The sequence below is a fragment of the Bufo gargarizans genome, chromosome 7 (genome assembly GCF_014858855.1).
Source record: "Bufo gargarizans isolate SCDJY-AF-19 chromosome 7, ASM1485885v1, whole genome shotgun sequence".
In the NCBI taxonomy this organism is placed as follows: domain Eukaryota; kingdom Metazoa; phylum Chordata; class Amphibia; order Anura; family Bufonidae; genus Bufo; species Bufo gargarizans.
The window spans coordinates 126,181,759-126,198,427 of record NC_058086.1 but is presented as its reverse complement, the minus strand read 5'-3'; the positions used below and the strand labels follow the sequence as shown (position 1 = coordinate 126,198,427).

At 42.8% G+C, this 16,669-nt stretch overlaps 1 protein-coding gene across 2 annotated transcripts in view; it reads left to right on the top strand.

The window, feature by feature from the left end:
- LOC122943120 (coagulation factor XIII B chain-like) overlaps positions 1-16,669 on the top strand; it is a 447,010-nt gene that overhangs the window by 253,238 nt on the left and 177,103 nt on the right. For both annotated transcript variants that reach the window (XM_044300587.1, XM_044300586.1), the window contains exon 9: positions 12,561-12,740. In XM_044300587.1, coding sequence (XP_044156522.1) covers positions 12,561-12,740 — 180 coding nt within the window. The remainder of the gene's footprint in view (positions 1-12,560; positions 12,741-16,669) is intronic.

The window sequence follows — 16,669 nt, the reverse complement described above, 5'->3', positions numbered from 1 at the left end:
TTTGATCAATTTCGCATTACGTGATTTTTTACATTGCAGGTTTATCGCAATCGCAAAAATAATCTCGAAGACGAATATTCGCTAAATATCGCAAATTCGAATATGGGACTGGCCGCTCATTACTAGTGACTCATAGAAATCAACTGGTCCGTATGCGATCCCCCCAAAAAATGTAGATTGGCCTAACTGCCTCTCATTCTACAAAAAAAGTCAATTACCCAATATATATATTTTTTTTTAACCTTTTTCGTGTTAGGGTTCTCTCTTCTACATCTTTTCTTATATGCTTGTTGTTAGTAGTATCAGCCACTGCTGCAATATATATCAGAATATAACTGAGACAATCATCAAAAAGATGAAAAGCTATGTGTGAGAAAATACTCAATATTACCAAAAAACTGAAACACACATATATGATAATACATTTTATTAGATGACATCATAAAAGACAACATATAAATAAATAAATTGTATGGATATTAAATATCAGCAATGCAGTTAACGCTGCGAATCAGCAGCTCACCCGTAGGTGCACAAGGTAACAAAAAAACCCTTAAAGACCACTCCTTATGGCTTAGCAGCAACATGCATGAGAAGACATGAGAGCTCCTCAGCAAGCCAGAGGAGGGAATATATTGCAATAATCCATGTAAAACAATGCAGGCAAGAACCACAGAAGTTACAACAACCCCTTTTGACGCCACTGGAAGGCAGCAGTTATGCCTATGATATGACCATTAATGCGTTGTCACACTTCTAGACACAGGGGACCCTTAACTCTGGTACAGAATCCCAGTTAATAAGTGGGATTATTTCTTTACCTCACATGGATCCAGAAATCTCACTATTCATTGCTCTGCTAGATTTATATCAAGCTGACACCTAATCTGATCTGTATTTTCTGATGGAGCTCAATGTGAGTGTCTTTTCTACTGGAGCTCAGGCTGTGTGTATTTTCTGCTGGAGCTCAGGAGGTGTGTATTTTCTGCTGGAGCTCAAGGGGAGTGTATTTTCTGCTGGAGCTCAAGGGGAGTGTATTTTCTGCTGGAGCTCAAGGGGAGTGTCTTTTCTGCTGGAGCTCAAGGGGAGTGTCTTTTCCGCTGGAGCTGAAGGGGAGTGTCTTTTCTGCTGGAGCTCAGGAGGTGTGTCTTTTGTGCTGGAGCTCAAGGGGAATGTCTTTTGTGCTGGAGCTCAAGGGGAGTATATTTTCTGCTGGAGCTCAAGGGGAATGTCTTTTCTGCTGGAGCTCAAGGGGAGTGTCTTTTCTGCTGGAGCTCAAGGGGAGTGTCTTTTCTCCTGGAGCTCAGGCTGTGTGTATTATCTGCTGGAGCTCAGGAGGTGTGTATTTTCTGCTAGAGCTCAAGGGGAGTGTCTTTTCTGCTGGAGCTCAAGGGGAGTGTCTTTTCTGCTGGAGCTCAAGGAGAGTGTCTTTTTATGCTGGAGCGCTCTCCCTATCACAGCTCAGAAGGCAGTTGAAGGATGAAACTGAGCATGTGCAGCCATTTAGGGAGAAGGACAAAGAAATAAGAAATAAAAAAAAACAAAGAGCAGATGGTTATATACAGATACATTTTATTGAATAACTCAGTGGCTATAGAACATTTTTAATCCTTTCACTACCGGAGGTCTTTTTGTTTTTGCATTTTCATTTTTCTTCCCTATCTTCTTTGAGCCATAACCTTTTTATATTTCCATACACATAGCTTTATGAGGGCTTATTTTTTGCGGAACAAGTTGTACTTTCTAATGCCACCATTAATTTAGCATACAATGTAGTGGGAAGTGATAAAAAAATTCCAAATGGGGTGGAATTGGAAAAAATAAATGCTATTCTTCCGCAGTTTTACAGGTTTTGTTCCCACGGAGCTTCATTTGCGGCAAAACTGACCCATGATCTTCATTCTCTGGGTCAATACAATTACAAAAATACCCCATATGTATAGTTTTTTTATGTCTAAATAGTTTAAAAATTAATTATAAACTTTGAAATCACCATCATATCACCATATTCTGACCCCCATAACTTTTTTAGTGATTCATTTTTTATATATTTTTTAAGTTTTGTTATTTTTTGTAATGATTTTAAAGCTCATATATGAGCCTAAAAATATATATTTTAAAATATTTAATTTTGAACAATTATTTATTTTTAAAATGACTTTATTAATATCTATTGCTCATTTCTTATGTTGGCCTACCATCTGGTGGCCAAAATAAGAATTGCAGTTTGAATACTCTAAGTCTCTTCAGCGAGATCCAGGGCATTCAAACCAGTTACCGGCATCCCCATTGGCCACAGTGGATATCTGTGGGATTCCCAGAAGGATCACGGCATCTAAAGGCTTTATTTACCGTGATCGGCATTATTGCCGGTCGCGGTAATAAGCAGAAGGTCTCTGCTGTTTCAAACAGCAGAGACCTGCCGACCATGACACCCGCTGCACATGCGCTGGTAGCGAAAGTTAATTACTTCCAATTACAAAAGTTTTCAGATCCAGGTACTGGTTTGGAAACTGTCACAACCAGACATCTGAGAAGCTTTGACAGATGCCTTTCAGAACCTCCTCCTTGAGCTTTCTTTGTTTTGGTTTTCAGTTCCTCATCTCGTTAGCCTCTCTCAGCTGTCTTGTAGTTGGACTGATTGCATCCCTTTAAATTCCTCCCCATAATGCATTAGTGTGCGGTTTATACAACTTCCTGGAGTGTGTGTGCATGCTGATCCTATTTCCCAGTCTTCTACAAGATAAGTGTTGTACATTCATTTGTGATTTTCTGTTTGCTGGATCCCAGGTGACCCTGACTCCCTCCGTGTCTAGAGTAGGGAGCCGGTGGTCGTGTCCCCTCACTATTGTAGGGTGTTCAGGTGTTATATAGTCGAGGTACGAGGATATGTGATCATCCACCATTGGGGTGTTCGCATAGGCTGAGCAGTCAGGGAGAGGGCCAGGTCTTATGCAGGGGTCTCCCTTTTGTTCCTTAGTTTTGGATCCAGTGAGTCATATATTCATTTTGCATTGTCTTGTTTCCTGTACACCTTCCGTGACAGAGACTGTAGAATATTTTTTGTGGGGCAATCCTTTTAAAATGGTTGTTTCATCTCCTGAAATTGCCCCTATCATGCTTAGATCCTCAGTATATACCACTTAGTAATTTACTTGTGTCATCCAAAGTGCCTCCTTTCAATTGTGTCCTAAAGCTGTGTGCTAGCATATACATATAATATACAGTATGTACTATAGCTTCACAACATTGATATCTGCTCAGAAAGATAATATACATCACTGCTTTAGGCCTCATGCACACAGTCTTGTGTGGCCGTTCCATGCATTGGGGACCTCAACTTGAATGGGTCCGTGATCCGTCCGCACCACACTCCGTAGTGCTTCTGTGGGGTTCGCGTGTGCCTCCGTTCTGCACCGCAGCTTTGAATTGTGGACCCATTCAAGTGAATGGGTCTGCATCCGTAATGCGGGGAGCATATATTTGCGGGCCGCGATACGGCTGGGCAACGGCCGTGTGCATGAGGGCCTTATTCAAAAGTCCAATGTATGATTATTAAGACACCGGTAGTATGTGTTATCTTATAAGCATGGAAGAACATGTTTCTCTGTGTGGTAATGTTAGTACCACACAATGTTAGTGGTTAAGTTATTGGTTTTGCATGTAGAGATCCGAGGTTTGAATCTTGGTCGAAACTTCAAAGTTTTTTTTTATTTTTTCCACATTTAACCCATACGAAAAAACAATATCCTTTTCATATTGAGAATAATTTTTTTTTTTCCAGAAAGCTAATAAATATTACTGGTTTCTTTTTATTCATATATTGTGTCTGTGAATAAACAAGTAATACATTTTAGCAAAAACTAAAAAAATAAACAATATTGTGGTCATTTATCAAACTGGTGTAAAGTAGAACTAGCTTAGTTGCCCATAGCAACCAATCAGATTTCACCATTTTCAAAAGGGGCTGTCAAAAATGAAAGGCGCAATCTGATTGGTTGCTATGGGCAACTAAGCCAGTTCTACTTTACACCAGTTTGATAAATTACCCCATACATTCTCAATATAGTCATATTATTTATTTTTATTATTATTAATATTAAAAATAATAATAAATGATTATGCATTATTTATTATAGTATAGCCTTTAATATGATTTTAAATAAAAAATATAAAAAGAAAATATAAAAAAAAAAATGACTCTCCATAGGCTTGAACCTGGGTTCTCTACATACATACTATATCACCAAGCTATATTACCATGCAGAGAAAAATGTTTTTTTTCCCATGTTTATAAGCTAACACGTGTTACTGGTGTCTTTTTAATCATATATGGTGCATGTAAAATAAAGTGGTAATATGTAGATTAGCTTTCTGAGCAGATATCAGTATGGTGAAGCTATAGTACATAGTGTATATGATTTTTATATGCCAGCACACAGATGTTGGACAGGGCTCTGCCCTCAGCCTGATGTTTAGCACTGTCAATCAAGGGGAGGGGGGAGTGTGCAGAGCACAGCGGTTGTTACAAAACAATGCTCAAACAATTCAGCCCCCAGATCAAAGGTCTCATTTGCATATGAATAAAAACACTGATTTCTCTGCAGATGTTTAGCATGCAGACAAAGGAAATGTATAGTTTTAATTAGCATGATGAGCCCTACCAGCCAGTATGTTGGTTTAATAGGGTTGATCCTGGTGACAGAGCCTCTTTAACTGCATTGGAAGTGGTCCTGTACTGCACAGTGCTTTCTGAATTGAGCTGTTTGACAGCTCTTCCCTTTGCTCTGAGTGACAGCTGTAGCATCTAACCAGGAGACCAGTATAGCTATGAATCTTTTCCCCTTTTCCTAAAGCCAAGCTGTAGACCTTTTTTTAACCTAAAAAGATTTCAGGGCGAATAATCTCCCAAATGTGACGTACAAGGGAGGGCATTTTGTATATACAGACATAAGGGCTTTTTCACACCTGCGTTATTGTCTTCCGGCATAGAGTTCCGTCGTCGGGGCTCTATGCCGGAAGAATCCTGATCAGGATTATCCTAATGCATTCTGAATGGAGTGAAATCTGTTCAGGATGCATCAGGATGTCTTCAGGAACGGAACGTTTTTTGTCCGGAGAAAATACCGCAGCATGCTGCACTTTTTGCTCCGGCCAAAAAAACTGAAGACTTGCCGCAAGGCCGGATCCGGAATTAATGCCCATTGAAAGGCATTGATCCGGATCCGGCCTTAAGCTAAACGTCGTTTCGGAGCTATGCCGGATCCGACGTTTAGCTTTTTTAGAGTGGTTACCATGGCTGCCAGGATGCTAAAGTCCTGGCAGCCATGGTAAAGTGTAGCGGGAAGCGGGGGAGCAGCATACTTACCATCTGTGCGACTCCCGGGGCGCTCCAGAGTGACGTCAGGGCGCCCCAGGCGCATGGATGACGTGATCGCATGGCACGTCATCCATGCGCATGGGGCGCTCTGACGTCACTCTGGAGCGCCCCGGGAGCCGCGCGGACTGTAAGTATGCCGCTCCCCCGCTCCCCGCTCCTACTATGGCAACCAGGACTTTAATAGCGTCCTGGCTGCCATAGTAACTCTGAAAGCATTTTGAAGACGGATCTGTCTTCAAATGCTTTCAGTACACTTGCGTTTTTCCGGATCCGGCGTGTAATTCCGGCAAGTGGAGTACACGCCGGATCCGAAGTGTGAAAGAGGCCTTACATGGAACTTGGACATAAATTGCGTTAGATAATAAACAAGTTTCCCATCACAAATGGAAATTCATGTGTAGATGCATAAAATGTATGAGACGTCATTTATGTAGCCACAGCACAACAAATTTCTTATTAGACAATATTATACACTTTATTCACTGTGACTATCATTAAATGAGTTTGGTTATTTTACTGTACCTATGCCCATAGCCAGTTACTGTTCCTATGAACATAGTTTGTTTCTGTTACTGTATCTATGCACACAGCTTGGTCCTGTTACTGTATCTATGCACATAGCTTGGTCCTGTCACTGTATCTATGCACATAGCTTGGCTCTGTTACTGTATCTATGCACATAGCTTGGTCCTGTTACTGTATCTATGCACACAGCTTGGTCCTGTTACTGTATCTATGCACACAGCTTGGTCCTGTTACTGTATCTATGCACACAGCTTGGTCCTGTTACTGTATCTATGCACACAGCTTGGTCCTGTTACTGTATCTATGCACATAGCTTGGTCCTGTTACTGTATCTATGCACACAGCTTGGTCCTGTCACTGTATCTATGCACATAGTTTGGTCCTGTTACTGTATCTATGCACACAGCTTGGTCCTGTCACTGTATCTATGCACACAGCTTGGTCCTGTTACTGTATCTGTGCACACAGCTTGGCTCTGTTACTGTATCTATGCACACAGCTTGGTCCTGTCACTGTATCTATGCACACAGCTTGGTCCTGTCACTGTATCTATGCACACAGCTTGGTCCTGTTACTGTATCTATGCACATAGCTTGGTCCTGTTACTGTATCTATGCACACAGCTTGGTCCTGTTACTGTATCTATGCACACAGCTTGGTCCTGTTACTGTATCTATGCACACAGCTTGGTCCTGTTACTGTATCTATGCACATAGCTTGGTCCTGTTACTGTATCTATGCACACAGCTTGGCTCTGTTACTGTTACAAGGAAGTAAGGACTCTGCCGCCAGCGTTGTCAGATTTAAATTTTTGGAGCAATTTTTCCATAAGTACCTTCTGGTATTGCACCGTTTTGCTCGTCCTCTCCACCTGAGGAATGAGAGATGACAAGTTCTCTTTGTAGTGGCGGTCGAGAAGGGTGAACACCCAGTTATCCGTGTTGTCTAAAATGTGTATAACGCGCGGGTCGCGGGAAAGGCAGCACAACATGAAGTCAGCCATATGTGCCAGAGTACCAACAGGCAAGACTTTGCTGTCGTCATCAGAAGGATGACTCTCAATCTCCTCATCCTCTTCCTCCTCTTCTGCCCATCCACGCTTAACAGATGGAATAAAACTTCCATGGGTACTACCCTCTGTAGCAAAGGAACCGTCTCCTGCTCCTCGTCATCATCATCATCATCCAATTTGCGGTGAGCAGATTACCTGAGGGTGGTCTGGCTATCACCCTGTGTATTGTCTTTCCCCATTTCCACCACTTCTACATGCAAAGCATCGGCCTTAATTGTGAGCAGCGAGTGTTTGAGTAGACACAGAAGTGGGATAGTTACGCTGATAATAGTGTTATCGCCGCTCACCATCTGTGTTGATGCCTCAAAGTTTCTTAAAACCTCACAGAGGTCAGACATCCATGCCCACTCCTCGCTTCTGATTAGCGGAAGCTGACAGGAAATGCCACAACCATATAGCAGCTGGTATTCCACTACTGCCCTCTGCTGGTCACACGTGGAGTTGCAGCGCGTGCTCATGTCACACAACAGCTGAAGCTGTCGATTTACTTGTGGAAATGTGCACACACGTGGCACACCTTTACCAGTAGCTCAGGCAAATTGGGGTAGGTTTTAAGGAAACCACTGAACCACTAAGTTTAAGACGTGGGCTAGGCATGGGATGTGTGTGAGCTTGCCGAGCTCCAAAGCCGCTACCAAGTTACGGCCATTATCACACACAATCATGCCTAGTTGTAGGTTGAGTGGTGAGAGCCACATCTCAGTCTGATCTCTTATACCCTGCAACAGCTCTGCGGTGGTGTGCTGTTTATCCCGTAAGCATATCAGCTTCAGCATGGCCTGTTGACACTTCCCGACTGCAGTGCTGCACTTCTTCCAGCTACCGGCGGATGACTGGTGTTGCACGCGGATAATTCTGAGGTGGAGGAGGAGCCGGAGGAGAAGTGGGGGTTGGAGCCACTAACGTATGTGCTGGCGGAAACCCTGATCGGCGTAGGGCCCGCAATCCTCGGCGTCGGTAGCACCTGTGCCATCCCAGGGTGCGACTCGCTCCCGGCCTCCACAACGTTCACCCAGTGTGCAGTCAGGGAATTGTAGCTTCACTGCCCGAATGCACTTGTCCATGTGTCCGTGGTTAAGTGGATCTTCCCAGTAACTGCATTGGTCAGGGCAAGTGTGACGTTTCAGGACACATGTTGGTGTAAGGCAGGCAAGGCACACCTTGAAAAACAATGGCGGCTGGGGACAGAGAACCGTGGGACGGACAACATCAGGCTGTGGAAGGCCTCAGTGTCCACAAGCCTAAATGACAACATTTCCAGGGCCAGGAATTAGGAAAGGTGTGCATTAAGTGCTATGGCCTGTGGGTGGCTGGGTATTTGCTCTTGCATTCAAATGCCTGGAGTAAGGACATTTGGAAGCTGCGCTGGGACAGGGAAGTGGATTTTGTCACTGATGGTGCTTACAAAGGTCCAGGTGCAGGGCGGGAGACATCCTCGCCTGCGCCTTTGACAGGCAATTGGCCAGCACGTACCATAGGGGAAGAGGAGGCAGTGGTTTGACCCACAGACATTGTGGACCCAGGTGCTCGTCCCACTTATTACGGTGCTTGGATGCCATGTGGTGGATCATGCTGGTGGTGGTGAAGTTGCTAGTGTTCACGCCCTGGCTCATTTTGGTGTGGCACAGGTTGCAAACTACTATTCTTTTGTCGTCCACACTTTCCTCAAAAAAGCGCCATACTGCGGAACACCTACCCCTTGGCAAGGGAGATTTACACAAGGGGGTGCTCAGTGAAACAGTTGCGGGCCTGTTTGGTGTGGCCCGCCTTCTCCCTTTTGCCAACCCACTGCCTCTTCCAGCCTGTTGCGGAGCTGCAGATCACTCCCCCTCTGTACTGCTGTCCTCGCTCGGCTTTCCACCTTCCCAGGTTGGGTCAGTGACCTCATTATCTACCAAGTCCCCTTCCACTTCCTCACTCTGATCATCCTCCTGATTTGTTGACCCAACCACAACCTCAGTGATTGACAACTCTGTATCATCCTCTTTATCAGCCTCTTGAGACAGTAATTGCGGTTGACTCAATGGCAACTGTGTGTCATCATCATCCACCTCATTACACACTAATTGCCATTCCCCTCTGTCATCTTCTTGTGACTGTGGATGCTGTAGAGGTTGGGAATCAGGGCACAAGATCTCATGTCCCTCTTCAAGCGTGCTTGGCGAGAGGGCCAAATCAAGTAATAGCAATGAAAAGAGCTCCTCAGAATATCCGAGTGTGGGATCACTTGTTTGGCCAGACCCTCCATGGTTGGAGGAAGGAGGATCAGGGTGAGGATCCTGTTGACCAGACTCTTGGCTACTGAGACTGGACTTGGTGAAAGACAGGGTGGGGCTTAACTGACTAGAATCATTATCTGCTGCAATCCAAGCAACACCTGTTCGCGCTGACTTCAAGAGTTTTGTCCTGCGACTCCCTGCAAACTGGGACATGAAGCTAGGTATCGTGGATGATTGTTTTTCTTGTGCTCTGGCTGCAGGCACAGTTTCAACGCACCCAGGGCCACGGTCTCTGCGTGAACCATCAGCATCACGGCCACTTCCTAGTCCCTTAATGCTCGCCTTCTTCAAATTATATGTTATATGCTCGCTTGACACACAATATGTAGCACGGATGTCACAGTTCACAGCAAGCACAGTATATGGAAAAAGTATGGAAAAGTATGGAAAAGGGAAAATAGATTTCACTTATTTTTTCTATCTCTGGCCCTGACACACACAAGTTATTGCACAGATGTCACAAGTCACTGCAGGCACCCTTCTATAGGAAAAGTACGTAAAGGTATGGAAAAAATATACTAGTTTTCACTTATATTTTTTCTGTCTCTGGCCCTGACACACACAAGGTATTGCACAGAGGTCAGAAGTCACTGCAGACACCCTTCTATAGGAAAAGTGCGTAAAAGTATGGAAAAAATACTACATTTCACTTATATTTTTTCTATCTCTGACCCTGACACACACAAGGTATTGCACAGATGTCACAAGTCACTGCAGACACCCTCTATAGAAAAAGTATGGAAAAGTATGAAAAAAAAATATTGATGGCTATATTATATTTCTGCCACCACACACAATAGTCTTTAAAAGGACTTTTGGGTCTTTAAAAAGTTTTTCAACTAAATAGATTGCGATCACACTCCCTAGACTATCTGTCCATTCCTAAGCGCAGCTCTCCCTGACCAATAATGAGCCGAACACGCACCATCGGGTGCTATATATGCACCCGATCACGTGTTTCGGCCAGCCAATCACTGTAATGGCAGTAACCAACAAGGCTACGGCATTACAGTGATGGCAGTACTTACCTGCACGGTTATTGGCTGCATAGAAACAAGCTGGGAGGAGATTCGAACATGGCGCTCGAGCACATATGGTATGTGGTCGAGTACCACCATGTGCCGAGCATAGCGATAGATCACATTTCTTTTATTTCATTTTTGCAAAAGAGCTCAGCATAAAATAAATCTCTTCCAAATACTATTTATCATTGGAGTATTTTTAATAGTACTTGAAAGCTTGATTCATTTTTTATTTTTTTTTTTGTTGAATACTTTGATGTGAAAAAATTGAAATCATTTAAAAATTCTTATTTTTAGCATATGACGAGAGCAGAGGAGAAATGATAACATCTGATTTTACTCATTTAATGCACAGCAATATGAATTTATTTTCTTTTTCTAGTTGATCATTCTCTTGAACCAGCCTCAGTTTCTCCTTCTTTGGGTTCAAATGAAAAGACAGATATTATATGTTTGCCTATACTATTAGTAATAGTGATTAGGAATAGGGTTCACGTTTCCATTTTCTAAATAAAGTAATAAACAAAACTATACAGTAAGAATACAATATGCAGTATCACTACACACTTCATACAGATCTTCCTGTCTAAAATAAGCTTCTGTTGTCACTATTACATTTTGCTCATGGTTACACTGGGGAAAAGGGTGTGGATGTAAATCATGGGGCTATGGAATTGCACACGCAGCATTTCCAGAGCGTTCACTAACTGCGCAACATTCCATGTAATATATGTCAATAGTGCTCCAATGCGACACTTGATATGCTACAACTGCGATGCAACAGTTGCAAAAAAATCCAGACATGTTGACTTTGTGTGCCGCAAGTTGCATGCACTGTGTGACTTTTACTCATTTGACTATAAGTTGAAGACAAGCAACGTTTTCAAAAATTCGATTTGGCAGCTTTTCCGAACTTAGTTAACTTCACTTTTCATTGTACGGAGCGGCCATGATGACGGGGAATGGCGATCATCTCTTCTCCCTTCATTTAACTGCTTAGATGCCACATTCAGCGCTGAGGCTCACATTCAGGTGCTCAGAAGGTTAATCTGGGGTTAAAAAATTATGCTCACCTCAGCCACTTGATAGGCCGTCCACTTCCGCTAAAGGACCCGCCAAATGACCTGCGGTGAGCATGATGACATCACCACGTGATCACACAGGTCGCATATGATGATGTCGTGACATCACCATATAATCACACTGACTGTGCGCAGTGACGTCATCACTCTCAACACAGGTCTTCAGTAGGTCTTTTTCAATCAAGAGAGAAGAAGACTGCCTCTGCACAAGCAAGTTTGAAGGTTTTTTCCCCATTCTTTCTAAGACTACTCCAGCCACCATTTTAGGAAGCTACATTGTAGTAAAACAATTTTTTCCCTAAAATTTGGACTGAATTTCACTTTGGATGCTTCGCTTCATTCAACACTAATCATTAGCATGACTTGTAAAAAATTAATCCACAGAAAAGACTGGCACTCGAGTGCCGGTCTTTTCTGTGGATTATCAAGTGGGCTGTCTTTCCCTGACACGAGCACCGGGACCTCCGGAACGAGGAGTCCCGTCTGTACTTATTCTATTGTAAAAAATGAATACCTGAAAGGAATCCTGGGCCACATTTTTTCACATCTTTTCTAGGCTAGGTTCACATCTACGGTGCTGATCAGTTTTTCTGCTCCTATATAGGAAAATAAAAAAAATGCAGCACTGGATGTGGCATACGCCGGACACCAACTTTGCCTCCGAATATTATTGGCTTTAATAGGATGTGATAAGTTTCTATTATGGATGCTGGAATTCTGCCAAATACCACTGCATACAGTAGTTTTTTCTCCAGTATGTTACAGAATACGTGATGGAGATTTGTGCTTAGATGTAGCTGCATGCCATGCAGCACAGTCACATTGGCACACTGAATAGTTTAATTGGCATAGGCTGGTGCAAAAAGTACAAAACAATATTTGTGGAAAATAAACACAATTGTCAGTTTGTTACATGTAAATACACGCTGTATTATCACATTGTATATAGCCATTGAATGATCGTTTATAGTAGTGTATATATCACAGTACGTATATATGTAACAGGTCACAAACATGTATTTATTGTGGTAATGTAACCAACAGAAATGATGAGCCTTGCTACAAGCAGAGCTATAGGTCAGATACGCATGACTGGGGTTTGGGAGAAGTAACATGGCTGCTGCAGGAGATGTGGATGAAGGTTAAGAAGACCATTGAAACAATAATGCTCATTTTTTAATCCTTTTTATTAACTCCTAGAAAAAAGACAAAAATGTCCTATTGCGTACAGTCCACAAAATGCTGAAATTATAGATCCAAAGGAAGTATATTACAGTAATGACATTGTTACCATGATATGTGCCAGAGGATATAAGATGCATGGCTCTCCAAAGGTTCAGTGCGTTGAAGGAAAATGGGAACAACCTCCAGAGTGCACCCGTAAGTTATCCTATATATTGTACTTCTTTCATAGATTTGATTTTTTAAATTTAAATATGTTGAAAATTTTTTGACTTCACTGTGTAGATCCCTGTTCTGATACAGTGTCATGCATACTCACAAAGTTAAATGATAACATTTTGACCTCCTGCAGTCCCTATGAAAACACTCACTTATAATCCAGGTTTATGTGACGTGTTGTGCGACTGTAAATCTCAGAAAAGTCATGATGCCAAAAACGTGAGACAATTTTCTGCAACTTGCATGCCAAACTATTTTAACACCTCTAGAACCTGCACTGTACATGTACAGTGCAAGATGGGGCTCTAAAGATGGCGTCCGCTCAGGAGCTGAGCGTCTGTCGTAGCCACCGCGTGCCTGCTGAATCCCATGGCAAAGACTGTGATCGGCAATAATGACGTGCGTGGACATTTAACTACTGCAGCCTCGAGGTCTGTCATAGAAAAGTTCCTATGGAGCCCGGAGAACATAATGAATCTCCATTAGGCTGCGATGTGAAATCATTGTGGTCCATCAGAGAAATGATCAGACAATTGTATGGGAAACTAAAAATAAATATTAAAAAAAGTTAAAAGTTTTTAAAAAGTAAAAAGATAAAAATTCTAATCACCTCTTTCCTCATACTAAAATACAAATAAACAATATAAAATAAAGTTCTTTAGCATTTTATAAGTATTAAAACACAAGAATAACTAATAATTTGGTATCTGTGTAATTATACTGACCCAGACAAGTAAATTAACAGGTCAGTTTTATTGCATAGAAAATTTCATAAAAGCTAAACACTTTAAATTGTGGAATAGTGTTTTTTTCCCCCAATTTCACACCATTCTAATTACACTGTATGCAATATTGAACGATGCCAGTTGAAAGTACAACTTGTCCTGCAAAAAACAAAAGCTGTGTAAAGAGTTTTGGCTCATGAAAGGCCGTTTGTAAAAGAAAAAAATGAAAAATCATTGGGTCAGTAAGGGGTTAAAGCTTAGATTTGGCTATAAAAACAACCATATCACAGAAAAGTGGCAGGCATGTTGCATGTGACTTGCATTGTACTTTATAAGGGCAAAGTTGTGTTTGACTTGCAAACTGGACCAAAAATCCAACTGAATATTTATTTTTTTGCAATGGTCACTTTGCAGTCACAGCAGGTTGCATGTTTCATGACTGCATAGACAACCATTACATTTGATGGGACATTGTATACATTGAGATCATTATGTCATAAAAAAAAATCATATAGCCCCATCCCACAGTGAAGCGCACAATTTCTTTATAAAATATATATATATATGGTTACATACAAGTGTAAGCAATCCATGTCTGAGGATGGTCTATAAGTCAGGACCACAATGTCACGTATGTGTATATTTGCAATGAATTTCCAGTTTTGAGAGCCAAGTCTTTATTTCAACTGTATTGTGGAGTAAGTTCCTATAAATCCAGTGATATCCCTACCTATAAGTACTATATCGGTGAAAGTGAGAGGAGTACAGATATACCTATACCTAGAGGGATGGCCATGCAAGTTGTATAACTGAGAAATCAAAGTACATGTTTAGTGCCCTGGGTTCTCTTCATTGACTCGTCATATAGTCCGGAGTATAACAAAATTTGCCAAATTATGAAAAAACACCTGTCAGTCCTTCAAATGGACCAAGGCTTTGCTGAAGTAGTCAGTATAGGAATTCAGTGTGTAGCGAGACGATCAAAGACATTGGATAATACTTTATTCCTCAGCGGTGGCGGATCCAGAGCCTGGTCTCGAGAGGGGCACTTCCAGATTATTTTCTGTCCGCCGCCACAAGACTACACAGTGTAGAGATATACTGTATATTGTGTGGCACAGTGTAGGCTATATGTGTATAACAAACATATTTCACATGAAAACTTACAATTACTTGGCTTGGCCCTTGGGGATCTCGGACACCACTTCAACACTTTGGCCGCGGGCTCGGTGGAGCTAATGTTGTGTTTTATCCTAATGAGAGATTTCCTAATAAGGAATTAGAGAAGGGGCAGAGGAATAGCAGAGCAGGGAGAGGCTGGTGCTGCTACTAGGGAGCTCATACCATGGGGGAGTAATACAGCCCACCATAATGCCCCCCCTCCAGTAGTAATAATTCTTCCTATAATAGAGAGTGCAAAAAATACCCCATTGTAATGGCCCCAGTTGAGCTAATGTCCCCATAGTGCCCCCATAATGTGTCAGTATAAAATACTCCTATATAGTGCCCCAGTAAATGCCCCCATAGTGCTCCTCTCCCCCCTTCCTCCTAGTGCCCCCATAACTTACCAGTATAAAATGCCCCATATATAGTGCCCCAGTAGATGCCCTCAGTGTCCCTCATAATTTGCAAGTATAAAATACCCCTTCTTAGCGCCCCCCGTAGATGTCCCCATAGTACTCCTCTCCTCCCTTCCCCATAGTACCCACCATAATATGTCCCAGTATAAAATGCTACAGTACAGAGCCCCCCATATAAAATATCCCTTCTTTGTGGCCTCAGTAGATGCCCCTATTGTTCCCACAAATAATTTGCCAGTAAGAAGTGCCCCCAATCACTTGCCAGTAAAATGTGCCCCCATAGATGCCCCCAATCACGTGCCAGTAACAAGAGCCCGCTTGAATGTGCCAGTAACAAGAGCCCGCTCGAATGTGCCAGTAACAAGGGGCCCCTAATGTACCAGTAACAAGGGGCCCCCTAATGTGCCAGTAACAAGGGGCCCCCTAATGTGCCAGTAACAAGGGCCCCCCTAATGTGCCAGTAAGAAGGGGCCCCCTAATGTGCCAGTAAGAAGGGGCCCCCTAATGTGCCAGTAACAAGAGCCCCCCAATCTGCCAGTAACAAGAGCCCCCCCATGTGCCAGTAACAAGAGCCCCCCCAATCATGTGCCAGTAACAAGAGCCCCCCAATTATGTGCCAGTAACAAGAGCCCCCCCAATCATGTGCCAGTAACAAGAGCCCCCCCAATCATGTGCCAGTAACAAGAGCCCCCCCAATCATGTGCCAGTAACAAGAGGCCCCCCCTAATGTGCCAGTTAAACTATTGTACATATAAAAAAAAAAATATAAACACTTACGTATACTTACCTTCATGTCAGTGATGCGATGCAGGCCTCTTCCGGCCTATGTCCCGCGCTGTACGGCTCAGGCAGCACAATGACATCATCGCGCCACCTGCGCCAGCCTCTTATCAGCTGCCGGCCTAGCTCCTGCAGCCTATCAGAGGAAGGGGAAGGGACACTCCTCTCCCTCCCCTGCCCGTTCGCATTTTAGGATGGCGATTCAGATGACTATGGAGATGAGAGCTTCCGCAATGGAAGCGCTCATCTCCCTGTGCCCTGTGGCCGCCGCCCCCACTTCTGAGCAGCTCGGGAAGGGGGGGGGGGGGGGGCAGATCCGCCAGTGTCCCCCAGTCTATTTAGAGATAACAGCACTGGCAAAAATAAAACTTGATTACAACATAAAGGTATATAAATGTGGCCACAATGTCTGCACCTGCTGCTCTGTTATTTACGTATCAAAAGACTTTACTTCTTGCACAGAGAACCAAACATACATGAATAAACAATACATCAACTGTAACACACATGGTGTAGTTTACCTGATTACCTGCAAAACTTGCCCCTTAAAAATTAGGATTAGACAGCATTTGTCGGATGTAATCAGAGATGACAATAAAAACACAAACACATTCCGCCATATCTCAGCAGTCTCCTATCATGTCTTACACCATCATGGAGGGGATGTGTCCCCCATGGATTGAATAGAAAACAAGATCTAATCTTACATTATTAATCTATGTTTGCAGATTGTCATGTATATTGTCGTGACACAAAGTTTTACATTTTATTTAAGGAAATGCTTTGTTGTATTTTGTGTTCATTTGGCAATGTCGTTTTAAGG